The sequence below is a fragment of the Populus alba genome, chromosome 10 (genome assembly GCF_005239225.2).
Source record: "Populus alba chromosome 10, ASM523922v2, whole genome shotgun sequence".
Taxonomy (NCBI): Eukaryota; Viridiplantae; Streptophyta; class Magnoliopsida; order Malpighiales; family Salicaceae; genus Populus; species Populus alba.
In genome coordinates this window covers 9,706,786-9,725,791 of record NC_133293.1, presented here as the reverse complement: position 1 = coordinate 9,725,791, position 19,006 = coordinate 9,706,786, and the positions used below count along the sequence as shown (strand labels likewise).

At 36.9% G+C, this 19,006-nt stretch overlaps 2 protein-coding genes across 2 annotated transcripts; both read left to right on the top strand.

The window, feature by feature from the left end:
• The first annotated feature begins 523 nt into the window (after positions 1-523).
• Positions 524-2,059, top strand: LOC118061619 (uncharacterized). The gene is made up of 5 exons (XM_035075118.1): positions 524-607; positions 964-988; positions 1,294-1,420; positions 1,569-1,818; positions 1,940-2,059. The coding sequence occupies exons 1-5, from the start codon at positions 524-526 to the stop codon at positions 2,057-2,059; spliced, it is 606 nt and encodes a 201-aa protein (XP_034931009.1).
• Positions 2,060-10,335: 8,276 nt separating this feature from the next.
• Positions 10,336-15,707, top strand: LOC118061512 (pyruvate kinase isozyme A, chloroplastic). The gene is made up of 6 exons (XM_035074967.2): positions 10,336-11,119; positions 11,387-11,477; positions 11,587-11,780; positions 13,128-13,249; positions 13,647-14,125; positions 14,915-15,707. The coding sequence occupies exons 1-6, from the start codon at positions 10,535-10,537 to the stop codon at positions 15,214-15,216; spliced, it is 1,773 nt and encodes a 590-aa protein (XP_034930858.1). The 5' UTR covers positions 10,336-10,534; the 3' UTR covers positions 15,217-15,707.
• Positions 15,708-19,006: the final 3,299 nt, after the last annotated feature.

The window sequence follows — 19,006 nt, the reverse complement described above, 5'->3', positions numbered from 1 at the left end:
TGTCTGTCACAGCTTTAAGAAAATTGTTCTAAGTTCTAATTAAAGTTTGAGTTATTAATGTTACATTAGCTCTTTTGAGAGAAGAAGAATGAGAAATACACAAAATCCTGAAGTATTTTTAGACATATCCATTGGCGGGAATCTTGCAGAAAGAATTGGAATAGAGGTAAGATATTTTCTCTGTTCACACCCCATTGTGGCCCTGTATTTACGCAGTCATGCCCTTTTCAGCTTCTTGCAGATCAGGTCCCTAAGACTGCACAGAACTTTCTAGCGCTTTGCGCAGGTGACATGTAAATCTTCTCTATATTGTTAGAAATTCTGAAAGGCATGATGCTTGAATTTGACAATGTGAACTTGTTTAGAAAGCTGGATAAACATGCAATTGGTTCTATTTGTGTGCCAGTTGACATATAGATTATCAGATGGGTGGCTTCTGTAAATTAATTAGGTCAAAATTATAATTTTTGCCATCTCATGAATCTCAATAGGAACTATATATCAAACTCAAGTGCCAGTTGACATGGGGCTTGGAAAGCATACGGGAAAGCCTATGTACCTCAAAGGGTCAACTTTTTATAATATAGTGAGGGGAAAATGGGCTGAGGTATTCGTCTTCCTTCCTTTCTCCCTTAACGGCTTTATAGTTTGTCTATAGTTTGCTGTATCCAGAAGCCTCTAAATAGCGGTCATTACAGCATGCCATTAAATAAGTAAAAGTTATGCTCACTGTTTTCGTGGTTCATGCAGTGATTCATTGTTTCATTCTATTACGATAGATAGATTTTGGTATGAGCCTGTTCATAGAATTAGTGAAATCATTTATTATGGACTAGACCTTCTATTGAATGATATGTCTCATTTTTCATGGAACCAAAAAAATCTCATCATTTGCATCCCTTGGTTTTGCTAAATGTTTCATGCAACCTTATTCTCTTCTTAATGTTTTTTCCATCTTCACAGGGTGGAGATTTCTCTGAGGAAAATGGTTAGTCAACAGCAAGGTCTTCTGATCCTTTTAGTTATGCAGCCGTTTTTTTTTTCATCGTTATTCACAGATTAGTAAAGCATCAGCTACAATGATGATTTCAGGAACTGGTGGAGAGAACATTTTTTGGTATGTAATATGAGCCCGTGTGCCTTAATATGCAGATCTCAGTCACCCTCTTGTATCTTTGTTTCCGATGCATGTTTTCTTATGTGTGTATCTGAAAGGAGAAGTTTGCTTGTGACTGTAGTTTGGATTATCGTTTTCTGTAATTATGTTAACGTCTTCAATCTTTACACATGCAGATGAGGGCGAGAGACTCAAACATGATGCACCTTGTCTTCTCACAACGGCAAGTGATTATCATAAATATACAATCGATCCTGTTTCTTTATCACCTTCAATGAGCTACATGAACTCGATGGGTATGGTGTTATTTTGTTATTTGGCACAGAGCTCTAATTTCTAATTCCTATTTTCTAGATTACTTTGTATTTCACCATGCTAACAACTTATTCAGCTTCACTTATACTTTATTATTACACAACATTCAATGATGGCATATTCTACCTGTTTCCAGGAAACATGTTGTGTTTGGAAGAGTTGTGAGAGGCTATGAAACTGTGCAGAAAATTGAACAGGTCCAAACATTTCCTGATGGAAGGCCCGAACATCTTGTCATCATTACAGCATGTGGAGTTTCTCCTAAAACTAGAAGTCTTAATTCAATCTTGATAAGGAAAGGTATAGCATTTGCTGAATTTTCTAAACAGTTTGGAATCTTAATGCTTTTCTTTCCTGAGAAAAACCAATATGATTTGCCTTGTCAGGTAAAAAAAAGATTTCTCCAGCAATTGCATATTGAAAAGGCAGATGAAGACTATGCTCTGTAATTTCAAGTTTCTGGCTGTAGTTTTCAACAGTGTTCCAATTATTTGGGTTCTTTGACAGATTCCAGTTTGCCTTCTGAAGGAAGACATTCGAGAAAAAGAAAGTAAAAAAGACACAAGAGTTGTTGAGCACCACTCTAAATCCAGGTTTTTGATGTTGGCTTGCTTTGATCCATTCTGATGTTAGCTTGCTATTTTCCTATATGTGTTGGGCGCGGAATCCGGTGACCGGTGATGTACTGATAATTGCTCAACGGAGGGATAAGCACACTGTGACAGAATATTTTACGTGGTTCGGCAAAACCGCCTACATCCACGGGAGAGAGTCCATTTATTAGAAATTAGAGAAAGGATACAATAAATACATGGAGGAGGAGGCACATCCTCTCAACTCAACTCACTATTCTCGCAGCTGCAGGGCTGCTGCCATGGGCAGCAGCTCTTTCTCTCCTCTTTCTCTTCACTTCATTCTCACGTTCTCTCACACTCTCACATTCTTGCTCTCAAATATAAGCCTTTATATAGGCAAGACCATGGCTGAAAACATGGCATGAATTATGCCATAATTCATGCTTCCACTTACTAGTGGTGGGGTAGCCCCACTAATGGCAATACCTAACAATCACCCCCTTTGCCATTTATGTGGGCAATTTTCCTCTTGCTTCTTCAGCACAAGCTTGCATCTTGCAGCTCTTCCAAGCTTACCATTCCGAGAGCGTCTGTGGCTAAGTTTACAGGTACTCGCCCAACTTTTCAATCACCAGAGTCACCAAAGCACACCCTTGCTTACACCAAAGGATCACTTCAACCAGATGGTCTCACACATCACATCTGAAGAGTGTTAACGCTTGTCTCTGGGACACAACATTCCCCTTCGAGCGTATCAGCCATGCTCAGTCCGGAATGATTTATCAAGCCTTACACCAAGGCTTACAACACCCCCTCAAACGGATATTCCAAGTGCGACAGTCATTATTTGAGTATCTCAATATGATCACAAGCCCACCACTCTTCCAAGAGTCTACTCATCCAGGAGTTGCGCCTGCCCTTTGTTCCACCATAGGAACCACGCCTTACTTCTCCATGAGTCTCTCGCTCTTAGTCGTAAGAGTCCAGGTAGCTCTCCACCTTTAACCATGGGGGCAGCCCATTAAAGGTTGATCCATATCTATCTCCATACTCTGAGTATTACAATGTCATTACCGAGCTCACCACCTTGACAAGAGTCAACTCGTTCCCGGAACCTGCGCATGCCCTCTGCTCCTTCATAGCAGCCGCGTCTTAATGCTCCACAAGTTATCCACTTATTGTCCAAGGCAAATGTCTTCTAGCTCATTGATCTTTAGCATGGGGGCAATATCCATGAAAGTCAATCCTGCATTTGTCTTCATACTCATCATAGCCACTTCATTGGCTATCCATCTGTCCACTTATATCTAGCCATCACATCGGCTCTGGGGCGTTCTGAACTTGGGCTCCTATCCTGGCCCTCACACCTTCTCATGAGGTGTCTCCGCTCGTCGTCATGCGGCGGTTTGAACTGGGCTCACATCGTGGCCCACACCTTCCGTCTGAGGTGTCTACACCTGTTGTCTTGGGCGACCTGATCTTGGGCTCATTTCATAGCCCTCACACCTTCTCTCTAAGGTGTCTCCGCCCGTTGTCATGGGGCGGTCTCATCCTCCTTCATTGGGGATGACTCAAGTGGCTCCAAGATTCTCTACCACCATGTGGACTTGGGAGAGATTACTGCCACTAACTACATAGAAAGAGAAAGTTGCAGTATACTCCTCGCAATCCTCCACCTCGATTTCTATGTTTGGAGCTTCTATGCCTTTCTGCTTGACAGCTCCACCTACACCACTCTCTTTGGTGTCTTCGCCTTTTATCATAGGCATTTGCACCCCCTCAATTAGGTGCCTCTGCAACAGCTCTCTTTCCATCCTTGCATGCATTGGAAAGGTCTTCGCCTGTTGTTTTCATCAAGAGCATAAAAGACTTCCTGTTGTACAAACTTTAACAGTCTCTGCTCTGAGCTTCATCTGGGAACACTTCTTCTCTTTGCACCTGTTGTCTCATTTCAGTACCTCGTTGGATCCCTCGGGTACTCTTGCACAATCTCCGTGTGCCCTCGTGCAATTTCTGTTCTCCAGATTTCTCCCTATTCCTTGCTTATGTTTGACAGCAGCTCATCCTGTCACAACACCTGTCCAAGTCAAAATAGGGTGCCAATCTTCATTCCCTTGCTGTATTTCTCTTCCATTATCAGGGTCTTCATCAATTCTCCCCTCGAGAAATCACAATCACCGAATCTGCCTTCTTTGGAGAAATCACCACTCCATTAGATCCTTGATCATGCGGAACACAACTGTTCCTTTGTGCCGTCATCCTGCTAGTCTTCAACCGTTTCATTACAAACTGCTATATATACGAAAATAGTACCGTATGGATAATCCTTCCACTAAGCAAGTTCCCAGGAAAGATTGGAGGGGTCACACTAGTCCCGCTTAAAACCCAATCTCCTAGACAGAACTTCTTAGGCCATATCTATCCATCGTACTGTCTCTTCGTATATACAACCATTTGCTAGCTTTGTTGCGGCTTTCCTTTACAAGTGATCTGGGATATACAGGTTTAATACATGATTTCTCAACATCTGGCGAGACTACCAGTGCTTAGATTCGACAAGATTGGTCTTCATCAGTTTTCACTCTACACCTCAAATCGTCCACATCTCGGGTGTCCTGAGTGTCCCAATTTTGCCTTCCATCAAGGCATTAAATTTTTCCATTTAACAGTTTAGCGCATGTAATTGGGTAAACATGTGCACCTTCTTCTTCTTCATCTCCATCGACCTCAGTCCAGACCCTCAGATGCTTCCTGATCGGGCAATCTCTCTTCAATAATTCACCACTGCCATTTTCGGTCTTGAATCTCAACGATCGGACCGTACCATTGCATCCGGAATGCTCCAATTAGCTGGAAACATGTCTTGAATCGTCCAAATCGCACATCATACAGCTAAGATTTGATCAAAACAATTCTGGCCTGATCAACGGCTCAGATTCACTATCAGATCCGGTTGCACCTAGACTCTGCTGCACAGAATCCTTTCCCTCAGCTCGCGGCTCGGCTCGGCTCCACTGGCTCGGCTCCGCGGCGCTGACGTGGCAGTGGGCCCCACTTAGCTGACGCCACCATTATGTCATGCTGATGTCATCATGGGCCATGCTTACTGTGCATGCTGACGTCACAAATTACGTCATGATGACGTCATCCTTATCCGGGTCAGCCACGTGGGTCGGGTCGTCTGGTATTCGGGTCGGGTCAGCCCATCCGGGCGAAGAAGACGCGTGTGACGCGTGGCGCGCGTCTGCGCGCGTGGCCAGTCTCTTCGTCGGCGCGTGACGGCGCGTGTGGACATTTCCAAATCCGATTTCGACGCGGTTTTCACCAGTGGCTTCGTCTCGTCCTCCTCTACACAGTGGTATGGTCAAAACACAATTTTGACAACTTTCATTTTTGAGCAAAAATCAAACACCACTTTAACCATATGCTCTGATACCAATTGTTGGGCGCGGAATCCGGTGACCGGTGATGTACTGATAATTGCTCAACGGAGGGATAAGCACACTGTGACAGAATATTTTACGTGGTTCGGCAAAACCGCCTACATCCACGGGAGAGAGTTCATTTATTAGAAATTAGAGAAAGGATACAATAAATACATGGAGGAGGAGGCACATCCTCTCAACTCAACTCACTATTCTCGCAGCTGCAATGGCTGCAGGGCTGCTGCCATGGGCAGCAGCTCTTTCTCTTCACTTCATTCTCACGTTCTCTCACACTCTCACATTCTTGCTCTCAAATATAAGTTTTTATATAGGCAAGACCATGGCTGAAAACATGGCATGAATTATGCCATAATTCATGCTTCCACTTACTAGTGGTGGGGTAGCCCCACTAATGGCAATACCTAACAATATGCACGTATGAAAAGATGTTTCATAAACTCTTTATCTGCTTTCTTATGCGGGAAAACTTCCTTTTTAATTCAAAAGGCAGAAAAGCTAATCTGTCTTAGTATAGCAGATGTGGTGACTTGTCGTTGTAAATATTCTGAACTTTTCAGGCATGATCAAAATCAGAAAGGCCATTCCAATCAGTCATCTCCAAGCCATTACCAAAGCAAGTCAAGAGAAAAAACTTCCCCTTGATGGTATTCTCTCGTTAGTACACCGACAGCAATTGGCTCTTGTTATGTTTGTTTCAGCAGGAGTGCTCGAAGCAAGAAAAACTGACACGTGTTATCATTTTTTCAGGAATTATGAAGGCGACGGGAATAGTGCCAAGGAATCAGTCCCTAGGCATTCAAGGAGCAAATTGAGAGACAAGACTTCCCAAGGATCCCGATGGTATACTCTTTCTCTCAAACGTTCTTCATATACCTGTTTTCCCTTCATAAAATAGAGAAACCAAAGCATGAAAAACGCATAAATATTGTGTTTTTTGCAGGCCTAGTCCAATCCAGAGAAGTGATTCCAAGCACTCACCTCGGAGGCGTAACCGGAGCAATTCAAGAGACAGAACAGGCCATCAATGGTATTCTATCTTCATAATTTATTGTGATTATGATGGAAGTCATTTTCTTTTGGTTGTAAAGTAATGTCTTCCCAAACCAGCCCGGCTCTCAGAAATTCTTGATTTACTGTTTTCCCCTTATAAAATACTTGAGTAAGAGAGAGCAAGGCAGGTAATCATACACATATTCTGATTTTTGCAGGCGTATTCGAAGCAGTGTTTTAAAACCCGGATTGGCCCGGCGGGTCAACCCGGAACCCGGCCGACCCGGGCATGGAACCGGTCCGGATGAAGGCCAAAACCCGCTTGGAAATTGGCCCGGCCAGACTGGTCGACCCAGGACCCGGTCCACCCGGCCAGACCCGGGTGAAACAAAAACCATAATAAACTGGGGCTGATAAAGTAAAAAATAACCTATCGTTATGATGGGGCCTTGGTGTTCCTGTTAAGTAAACGATAACCTCCAAATGTATCATGAAGTTGCAAGCGATGTTCAACAGCTTGTGCAATTATACTATGTGGGAAAATAAAAATAAAAATCAAGCAAAAAAATCAAGAAAAAACTTGCAAGAGTAGCGACATTAGAAATGCAGTCGACAGATCCTGAAAGGACTACAGCCCATCTGATGAATGAACTATTTCCTTTTTTATCAGTAAAATTGAGTAAATTAATGGACCTGAAATCATGCATTTACAATTATTGGCTTCCCAAATAAAGTAAACTTCATCATAGCCAGTGTGAATTAGGAAGTAGCTTTTTGACATGTTTTACCTGATCGGGAAGATGATTATGAACACCACTATAATGTTGGTTTATAATTTAAATTTGGCTTATGTAAGTGTTGCATTGTAATTAATTATGTGTTTTTTTATATAGTTTTTTTGGGTTGACCCATCTGACCTGTGACTCGATCACTTGACCGGGTCAATGGTCGGGTCGAATTTCAAAACTATGATTCGAAGTGAGAGAAGTGATGCAAGGAACCGATACATGAGCAAGTTAAAGTGACAAAACTCATTTTCTATTATATTGAAATTCATTTTCTCTAGTTAATTTAACCAACTTCATGCCTTTTCCGATTCTAAATTAAAGAAGCAAAGGAACTTATTTTCTTCTCTAAGACCACTCCATTTTTCATTGACAATTTCCCCTTATTAGGGAAAAATAAATGATGCATATATCTGTGTGTGTGTGTTTATTTATTTTTAACATTGCTTAAGAGGGAAACTCCATTTTTCATTGAAATTTTTTTTTCTTAGAATGAATTATTAGATTGAGAATTTCAAATTCATACCAAAAACAGGGAACTGACAATTTTGAATCATTTTAATATTATTTTTCTAATTTTTAAAATTGATTGATTTTTCTATTGTTTTTTATTAACGGGATTTTGAATATATAATATATGATTTTGTCAAATCTTTAAATCTAAATACTTTTTTATAATTTCATGATATTTTAAATGAATTATTATAATTTATCATATTTTTTTAATAGTATGTTGACTATTCATTTGCTTTAGGTTCATGGAATTTGACCTTCCCCTTGAAATATAACAAGACTTCCACAGAATTACTACATACGACTCTCTACTCCAGATGCAAAATGAGCCTAAAGGAGGCATGGTGATCATCATTCCAAATAGCCCATCAAAGAAAAAGTAAGTTATATTCATATTCAGAAAGGATGCATCTTTTGCAATGGACCTTTGCACTGAGTTTTATGCGCCCCACCACCTATCATAGAAGGCGACATTTGGAGGTAGGGTGCCGCCTCACACACAGCTAGAAGAGCATGAGTGTTGCCTTCTTGCTGACATGTGTATTGTATGTGTTAATTACTTTTTTATTTTTAAACAATATTTATATTTATTAAAAAATCAAATTGCCCCTAGACAATTTAATAATTACTAGAAAACCAATTTTTAAATTTAAAAAAAAAAAAGCTTTGAATGACAGTTTGGAAAATATTGCTTTAATGATTATAAATTTCATTTTATTTTTGATGTCTCAATTTACCAGTTTGAAACGTTATTCTTTATTTCCGTTGTTTTCGAAATAAAAAAAAAGGTAAAAAAATATAAGCAGTGACGATACCAAGTGGACCTTGGTTTTTATAATCTTAGCTTCCACTGATGACTGAACAGTCACTTTTTTTAAAAAAATAAAATAGAAAACTAAGAAAATAAATCATCCTAACTGTCCATTTAATTTCCCCTGTGCTGGGTACTATAGGCTTCGAAGAATATGCTGGGAGCACTTCCAGTACTTCAGCAGCACCAGTCAAAAACCTTCAGATGACGAAAAAAATATCATTAAGAATTTGTTTATTTACTGAAAAATAGTTTTTTTTAAAAAAAATAAATTCTGAAGAAAGTGAATTTCGAGAAAATATTTTCTGATATTTGATAATGTAATAGAAAATAAGTTGGAAAAACACTTTCCAGTGTTTGGTTATGTCATAGAAAATAAGCTGGAAAATAATTTATTAATATTTTATTTTTCTCAAGTTTATTAAAATAACGAGGAACAAATCTTACAAATTAAAAGTTGAATAAGAATGAAATTGAAAAAAAAATATAATTTCATAAATTATCTTAAATAAAAATAAATAATAATCAAAATAATAGAGATCAAATCTAAAAAAAAATAAAAGATGAAGAAATTAAAATAATAATAATCAACATTTCATAAATTATTTCAAATAAAATAAGTAACAATCAAAAGAATGAGGACCAAATTTGATAGATAAAAAATTTCAATAAAAATATGATAAGGAAAAAGCAAATAACAATTATAAAAATAAAGACTAAAGTTAATATAAAAATAAAATTTTAAAAAGATGAAATTGAAAAAAAAATATTCAAAACAAAATATATATAGCAATCAAAAGTTTGAGAATCAAATTTGATATAATCAGCAAATAATGACATTTCTAATTTTTTCACAACTTCTGGAAAGTGTTTTCCCACTAAATTTTTCAGGAAAACACTTTCTTGAAAAACCAAGCTAAATTTTCTTTTTACTGGAAAGTGTTTTCCATTGACCAACTTTCCTACTGGCAAACAAACACAAGAAAGTTTGGAAAAGTGATTTTCCGAAAACCACTTTCTGGAAAACAAACACAGCTAAAGGGAAAACACTTTCCTGAAAACCAAGTCAAATTTTTCTTTGACTGAAATTGATTGGAAAGTGTTTTCCGTTGATGAGAAAATATTTTCCATTGACCAACTTTTCTAATGACAAACAAATACAAGAAAATTTAAAAAATAGTTTCCTAAAAATTACTTTTCAAGAAAAAAATATGGTCTAAATAAAAACATTTTTTTTCCTGCAACTAAAATACCAAGTGGGACCAAAATACAATCCCATCCACCCAACTAATCGATCAAACTTGGTGTACATTTGATATTATGATAGAATAGAAAAAATATATTTAAAAATTATCAATTATTTCTTTTACTTAATATTTGAATTTTTTTTATGAAATTTATATAAAACTTTAAATCATGTTAATTATATCAAAATATTTTTTAAATTTATAATTAAAATGAAATATAAACCACACCATTCCAATTGAAGTTTTTATTTGGCTGCGTATTCTAATTATATAAATTTTAATTTTTTTTATTTAAAATTATTATGTTTTATATTTTTAGATTGTTTTAATATATTAATATAAAAATATTTTTTAAAAAATAATAAAATATTATTTTAATATATTTTCAAATAATTTTTTTTTTTTTAAATACCAACATTATAAAACACTCCCGACCGTCAATCAGGTGACCAAACTCTCCCTGCAGCAAAGCCCACCGCAACACGCTCTACCCTCCTAATTAGCCGTAGTGGAAATAAATGCAAAGAGTACACATCATGTTTGGCAACAGTGACTCGTTCTGTCCCCTTCCTGCCCTGCTCACTTGGCGACTTCTACAAAGCTCTTTCTCACTTACTCTCCTCGTTGCATCCGCCCCTTTCCCTATCTTTAATAAAACCCCTTCCTTCCTCGTTAACCAATCCCCAAACCCTCCTTCCCTCCCTGTCATCACCTGACCACATTTTCCCGGTAACCATGTCTCGGTCTTTACACATCTTCAATCCCTCTAACCTCACTTTCCCCAAACAACCCTACCCCAAGCCCTCCAGCAATCGCCGGTTACCGGCCACCACCTTCTCTCCGAAACTCATCTCAATCAAAGCCTCCACGTCATCAGATCCCAACTCCAGCACGTCTCCGCAAGTCCTAATCTCCAACAACGGAACCGGAGCAGGCGGGATTTTATCCTCTACACCGCAGGACAATGATACACCGCCGTCGCAATCAATTACCTCCGACTCGAGCTCGATCGAGGTAGATGCGGTGACGGAGGCGGAATTGAAAGAGAACGGGTTCAGGAGCACGAGGAGGACAAAACTGGTGTGCACGATCGGGCCAGCGACGTGTGGATTTGAAGAACTGGAGGCGCTGGCTGTTGGAGGAATGAATGTTGCACGAATTAACATGTGTCATGGGACGCGTGAGTGGCACAGGAGAGTGATTGAGAGAGTGAGGAGATTGAATGAAGAGAAAGGTTTTGCTGTTGCTATTATGATGGATACTGAAGGTAGTGAGATTCATATGGGTGATCTCGGTGGTGCATCCTCTGCTAAAGCTGAGGTAACATTGCAATTTTGGATAATTCAGTAAAATTATGTGATTTCCCCCCTTTTTCTTGGATGTTGTTATGAATGTTATTCTAATTCAATTGAAGGACGAGGCTAACTTTTTTAAGCTGAACATGATTAATTAAATTATTAGATAATGCGCAAAGTGATTTGGTTGTCGGAGTTGTTCAAAGTGTACATTAAGATTTGGAGTCATTTTGCAAAATTTCGTTAGATTTGGAGGTAATAGTATCGAGTTGTTGGACGTGCGTGTGTGCAGGATGGTGAAATTTGGACTTTTAGTGTGCGAGCATTTGATTCGCATCGACCAGAACGCACCGTCAATGTGAATTATGATGGTTTTGCTGAGGGTAATTTTCTTAATGCTATCGTTGTTTGACGAAAAAATATTACTATTTGTTTTTGCAAGAAACTACCAATCTTTAGCTGTAACTCAATCCAATATCTGATGATCAACAGATGTGAAAGTTGGGGATGAACTCCTTGTTGATGGTGGAATGGTGAGGTTTGAGGTGATGGAGAAAATTGGTCCAGATGTCAAGTGTAGGTGTACTGATCCTGGACTGATGCTACCACGAGCTAATGTGACTTTCTGGAGGGACGGAAGTCTAGTACGAGAACGCAATGCTATGCTCCCCACAATTTCCTCGAAGGTTGGTGCCTCTATTTTTTATATGTTATTGAAATCAATATCTTCTGCTAAGTGTGAAAGGTGTCATTGATAGTAAGTAGAAAAGCCATATTTTCCCTGCACGTCTTTAAATGCTTCCGGAAATTTTGAGAGTTTGCCTGTCATTAGTTGAGGAGAATATATCAAGTTATCAATCCTTTTCTTTTATTTTCTCTTCTTTCTTTCTTTCTTTCTTTCTTTTAAGAGGAGGTTGGGGGGCTGAGGAGTGCTTAACTGGTTATCCGGTTCAAGTTTTCAGGATTCAGAAAGTGTTCTTAAACTTGAAATTTTCTCGATCTCATGCAAATATTAACAAGAAGATATAAAAATTGACATTTAGAGAAGGCGTGGGGAATTTTCATCTAGACAATATATACCACCATTTTTTAGAAAATATTTTTTTTTTATTTCATTTCATTTTTGCTTCCCCTCCCCTCCCCCCTTCTCTTTCTCTCTATATCTGTTTAGTGGTTCTCACCATTAACTGGATGGTTTATTTCCCCGAGCTGAAATTAAATTTCTTGATAACTAAAGTTTGTCCATTGACCACCCTCATAAAGAAAAAAAAGTTGGTCCATTGTCATGGATTCCCAAAATAGAAAATCTATTACTTCACAAATGAGGGACATACCAGTTATGCTAGATGGTTTTGAATGGGAATGCTTTTGTACCAATCATCAGTGATTAATTTTTTGGTTTCATACAAGACTTTCCTAGCCTGTCCATTATATGATGCATCAAGTGCAAACTTCATGTGAATGAACTTTCATACTGAAACATTCTTTTCTGCCATACCCCTTCCATCCACTTTATATTAGTACTTTCTCTGTTGGCGGGGATACCATCATATTTTTTTAAATAAATGTTACACACAAACACACATATTTGAAATAGATTGCATTTTAAAAACTAAGATGTAGGGTAATTTATAAAATGTACTCCAATTTAAGCCTTAGGTTGGGAATTGCCTTCAGTTTCTAGGTTAACTCATTCCAGAAATCTATTGTGACCTTAACCCTGGAAGAACTGTAGTCTGTTCAGCTTTTCACAACTGGAGTTGAAAGTTCCCTCATAAATAGGGGTTGTTGAGAGTTCATTCTGACAAACCACTTGTAGGTCTTGTAAATATAAAAAATCAACTGTAGATGTTGCCTGCTGATGCAAACAGCATGTTTAGCAAAAAATATGTTTTTGTAAATCTTTAGCGAGGTGTGCACCACATCAATTAACCAGTTAGTGCTGCATCACCCATTTCTACCGCACCTTTTTCTGCAAAGTTGAAAATGTTCATCTGATTTCATCACCATTTTTTTCTATATATATTTTTCAGGATTGGTTGGATATTGATTTTGGGATTGCAGAGGGCGTTGACTTCATTGCAATATCCTTTGTCAAGTCTGCTGAAGTGATTACTCATCTTAAAAGCTACATAGCTGCACGGTCTCGTGATAGGTAAGCATATCAAATTAAAATATGTAATGCTTTCCACTCTTATGATTGAATCTCATCTTAGCCAGTCCCCCAATCTGAACAAGGCTGGACTCTTTGTTACCTGCTGGAATACTTGGAAGTTCTTTTGTCATTATCTGGACATCCAGTATTTCATTTATCTGGGTTTTTGGTGGACTGAGTTTGTCTTGATTTCTTTATTGTGTCTGGTATCTTTAGATTTCAAATACTAGATCAGTTTATGTTACCATTGAAAGTTGCAACATGAAGCTGAGTTACTGTCATGTTGAAAGTAACATATGTTGCATGTGTTTTTTTTATAGTGTTTGCCTTCATTAATAAAATGGTTGGCATAGTTGCCAATTTTCTGGACAGGCACTGATTTTTAATTCTGATGCAGTGATATAGCTGTCATTGCAAAGATAGAGAGTATTGACTCATTGAAGAACTTGGAGGAGATCATTCAAGCATCAGATGGAGCAATGGTAGCCAGAGGAGATCTAGGTGCTCAGATACCATTAGAACAGGTCCCAGCGGCCCAGCAAAATATTGTTCAAATTTGTAGGCAGCTAAATAAGCCAGTCATTGTCGCCTCTCAGCTGCTTGAATCTATGATTGAATACCCTACACCTACCAGGGCTGAGGTAGCTGATGTTTCTGAAGCAGTTAGGCAAAGGGCAGATGCTTTGATGCTATCTGGTGAGTCAGCCATGGGCCAATACCCAGAAAAGGCATTGGCTGTTCTGAGGAGTGTCAGTGTGAGAATTGAGAAGTGGTGGAGAGAAGAGAAATGCCATGAAGCTATGGAACTCCCTGTTGTAGGATCCTCATTTTCTGACAGTATTTCTGAAGAGATTTGCATTTCTGCTGCAAAGATGGGTATGCACGCTTTGGTTCTAGTCTTCTAGACATCTGCTAATGAATTTATTTTAGCATAAGAGGCGTTTTGTGTGATGCAACTACTTGAAAAATGAGGCACTTCACAGAAACCGATTTTAAAATACTTTCAGGGGTTTCATTCATTGAGTAAACCCTTTTTTTTTTGTGTGTGGAATATGAACACCATAGGTAAAGAAAAGTGAAAAATGAAGAAAATGCACCCATCATATTTTGATTGCAAAATTACACCAGCTATTTAGAATATACTGTTGTATTTTATTGAAGAGCAACATTTCTAGAAGCTGTCCAAACTCCCAAATTAAGGTTACAAATGCTTTTATATATATCCATGTCACTGGTGTTCAAAGGGGGATTTCGATAATTATGTCTTGCATATTGTTTGTAATATTTCTTCTTCACCCTACTGCATGATCAGTAATTGCTATTGTTTCCTGTTTTTCTTTTCTTTCATTTTTTCATATTGCCTTAAAATTGAGTTACCTTTTTCTGACCATTGTCATCATACAGTTCTAAATTGTTGCAAGTCATCTAATTACATTGGTTCAACCAAGCATCTCGTTTTCATTCCCTCTTTGCTTGGTTTGGTTCTCATGACTTGCTTACTTTATTGGTGGTGGTTGTCAGAGTGACCAGCCTCTCCAGTAATTAGATTCTAAACCCCCCTCCCCTTCTCACCTTTCTTTGAAGTGCCACTTTATTTTTGTTTGTGTACATGTATTTGTTCATTAAATTTTACTTGGGTTATGTGGTATGATTTGCATTTTGCAGCTAACAATTTGGGAGTAGATGCACTTTTTGTCTACACAAAGACAGGCCACATGGCTTCTCTCTTGTCACGCTGCAGACCTGATTGCCCAATCTTTGCTTTCACAAGCACGACATCTGTAAGGAGACGCCTGAATCTACAGTGGGGCCTGATACCTTTCCGCCTGAGTTTCTCTGATGATATGGAAGGCAACCTTAATAAAACTTTCTCATTGCTCAAGGCGAGGGGAATGATCAAATCAGGTGACCTTGTCATTGCTGTCTCGGACATATTACAGTCCATCCAAGTTCTGATCGTCCCTTAGATTTTAGGTTAGATTGCAATCGCCACCTCAGCCCTTCTTCTAGGTTGGGTTATCTAGTAATTTCTATGTCCATTGTCACTGGTTCAGCAATTTGGTTGCTGCTAGAAAATTCTAATTGCTATAAAGGAATCTGAGGGTGGTCATCAAATCATCCCTGCTTTCACTGGCTTTGTGCCTGATTCAAGGACACATCCACCCATTCAGCAATAAGGTTTGGCGGATCACTCCATGCTAGCAGCTTTGATTTTTTTGGCAGGTGATCACAATTTTACCCAGTGACTTTGTTTTGACATGTTTCTAAGTGTACCAATGGAAGCAGAGCTATATTTTCTCATATATTGTTGTGTGGTTTTGTATAACCAGTGTAGTCCAGATTGCTTATGTTGTTTTTTCAGCTAGACTCTTAGTTCCGATAAATGCTTACAGAAAACAAGGTCAGCAGAAGTTGTTACCAGATTTGCTTATGCTATCCAGTTATTGCTTTGTATCTATTCACACCTATTTATCTTTCCATTTTATATCTCCAAGCATACTGAATTTCTTATTATATTTCTATTGATGACTCCAGGCTGAAGATATGTGTGTGTGTTTTCTACGTATGATCACCATTTGTTTTATGTTTAGGCAGGCCTTTCAGAAATCCTCTCTGGTTGTCTCAATGAGATTGATAAAAACCGAAAAGGTATGTTATTAGTACTGCACTTATTTCTTGAGAAGATGCCCATTTTGCTGTGGTAGTGTTAGATGGTGCCAACTTTGTGAGTCACGGTTATGAATGGCCATAGGAGCTGTTTTATATAACTGGCGGACTTGTTTGGAGGTGATGGGTCCTGAAAGGAAAGGAGCTGGAGTCGAAAAAGTTATGGGTATTGGAGCCCATCATGGAACAAGCGTAGTGCATTTCTTTTGCTTCTCAGTTCATTGAGCAATATGATTCCTGTTTTCCTCTTGCCTTTTTTTTTTTTTAGTTCGTGTGTTGAAATAAAATATCGTAGCGATAAAAAGGATTAAAAGGAGGAATTCATATCTATAGCTTTTGCTGAACTATCCCAGTGTATAGAGTTGTTTTAGCAGAGAGCATTGCAAGGATTTCCTAGGACCTCGCTAGGTTTGTAAGGTTACCATTGAATCATTACGGTGCCGTTTCTCCTTGACAGTCTCCAATTCTCGTCTCTGTTAAAGTATTTTCTTGTCACCCACTCCATGTAACCAGAGGAAAAACTATTTTTGTCCAAAGAAACCTTCAATTTGTAATTCAGCTTTTGAAAAATAGTAAAAAAGGGTTGGATTTTTTACGTTCGGAATTGAAGTAGCTTAGGGTCACTCTTATATCATCTGTCTCAACAGTCAGAACTTCTGGGGCCTGGCTTGCTAGAAGCCCATTTGAGATTCTCGTGTTTATCATCTTGAACTCGAGTAAATTATAAATTAGTCCCTTTAATTTTGAAAAATGATTGGAATGGTCACTCTAGTTTCAAAAGTTTATGAATTAGTCTCTGGATCAGTTTTGATCATGCTTAATTTACTAGTGTTACGTTTTAAAAAAATACCTTCTTTTGTATCAATCCTTTTATATTCATGAAATAAAAAAAATATGAAACGAATATAAAAAGTGAAGTTATAAATGGATTTAAGGAGCTAAGGATTAGATGTATAGTTTCTAAACCCATGATAATTAATTAATTATTTTTTATATAACAGAGGGACTCTTATTAACAGGTCCATAAAAAAGCAACAGGCAAAGAAACTGCAAATCCGTGTGAAAGAAACCTTTTTCAGCCTTGTCTTAGTGTTTCTCAAACTGGAAAATTTAAGTGACTGATAAAAATACGGAGTGCTTTAACTTTAAGAGCATTTATAATCTATGTATATAGTCGGACGGATAACAATAATGAACTCAATAAAAGGGTAATTGTACACTGTAACTCTGTTACAAAACGATTTCTTGTGAAATAAAAGTAGGGTTTGAGTTTTGAATTTTGAATTTTGAATTTTTTTATCTACTGAAAATAAGTGTTTAAACCTTGTAAACGAAGCAGGAAACCAATGGCATCACTGAGTCATCCTCTCATAATTCTACGAAAAACCAAAAGAGTAACTAATCAGATGATCCTGTTAGTGCAGTGAAAGAAAAATCATTCAAGCTAAGCTAAGAAAAAAAACATATAGATGATCCCCAGTTGGTTTGGTTTTAGTGGACATCTTTTTTAACTGTTTGTTTTTGTGTTTTAAAAAATTTAATTTAATTTGATTTTTTTTTGCTTTAAAATTAATTTTTTTTATATTTTTAAATTTTTTAATGCGTAATATAAAAAATAATTATAAAAAAAATTATTTTGATATATTTTTTAGTAAAATTATTTTAAAAAGCAACTGTAATTATATTTTGATATGCTGGTATTAAAAAATATATTTTTAAAAAAAATATATATTATTTTAATATATTTTTAAATAAAAATTATTTTTAAAAAACAACCGTAATCATATTTCCAAACATGCTTAAATGTTCCAAGCTTTTTTCTTTTTCCTTTAAAAGGAGCAATTCTTTTACTTTCGAACGTTCTAATTTATTGTTTCTAAACCATGATTGAAGACTGATTTATACATGGAATTAAAAAAAAATCAAATGAATAGTTTGATAATTAAGAAAGTTTGTTCCCTTTTTAAATTTTTTGGGTTCAAAAATTGGAGTCAATGTTCAAGAAACAATTATTAAATTTCACTTAATATATCAGGTCAAGGTGGGGATGCGCTTTTAAAATCATTTATGAAGCGATTTAATATTGAATAATGGGTACGATAATTCTAGGATACTTTTAACGGAGCTTGTTTTTTAAGTCCATAACTCAAGCAATCTATAGTTGATTTCTTTACTTCATTTCCAAGTAAATTAGGTAATTAGCATAGTAAACATAAGAAATTGATGGAATAATATTGTTTTAAAAAAGATTTGATAAAATATTTGCGTTTTGTGTTTGTTAAAGACAACTTCAAACACAAAATATAAATATTTGATAAGGATAGGGGATGCAAATATGAAGCTCAAATTCATAATTTTATTATCTCTAAAAATAATATTGATGAATTATATTTTTTTAGAAGATTTATTAAATTTTAAATAGACCGGAAAACCTACATCAATTATGAAATAAAAAACTAAAAATAATAAGGAAATAACCATAAAATCTGGAAGGAAATCCGAAAAAAATAACAAAACCATCCAAACTGAGTCCTAGTGCAAGAATTTCAATATCTTAATATATAATGGCCCTTGCAGCGCTATAGGAGTTATATTATAAAAATAAGCCTCTAAAATTTCCCGTAAAAATTTAAATTTTTATATATTGCTGTTTATAATAACCTATTATCTCAAACCCTGCTACATCAGGTGACTTGAGAGACTACTGGAGATCACCTACTTCACTTAAAATCATAGAGTACTAGTGACTTTGAAAGACTTAACTATTTCACAGTTGATTTATTAATGAAACATCCACTCCAATTTTTAATGATTTCCAACAACGACGATGACAGATAAATAGGTACCCTCTTAAGCAATGCTATATATATATCAACATCTTCTCGATTATCAATTGATAATTGGATCACTCACCCTTTGGGATATTTCATATCTTACAAATAGGTTTTTTTTTTTTATTAAAGAAAAGCAAACAAACAGCCATTTTCAGATTATAAAAATTACATATCTGATATATATATTTTTTTCATATTTCTCATCTTGGCGTTATCGTAGATGGGTCCGACACTCTTAGTTTAGACGCTAGAGTGA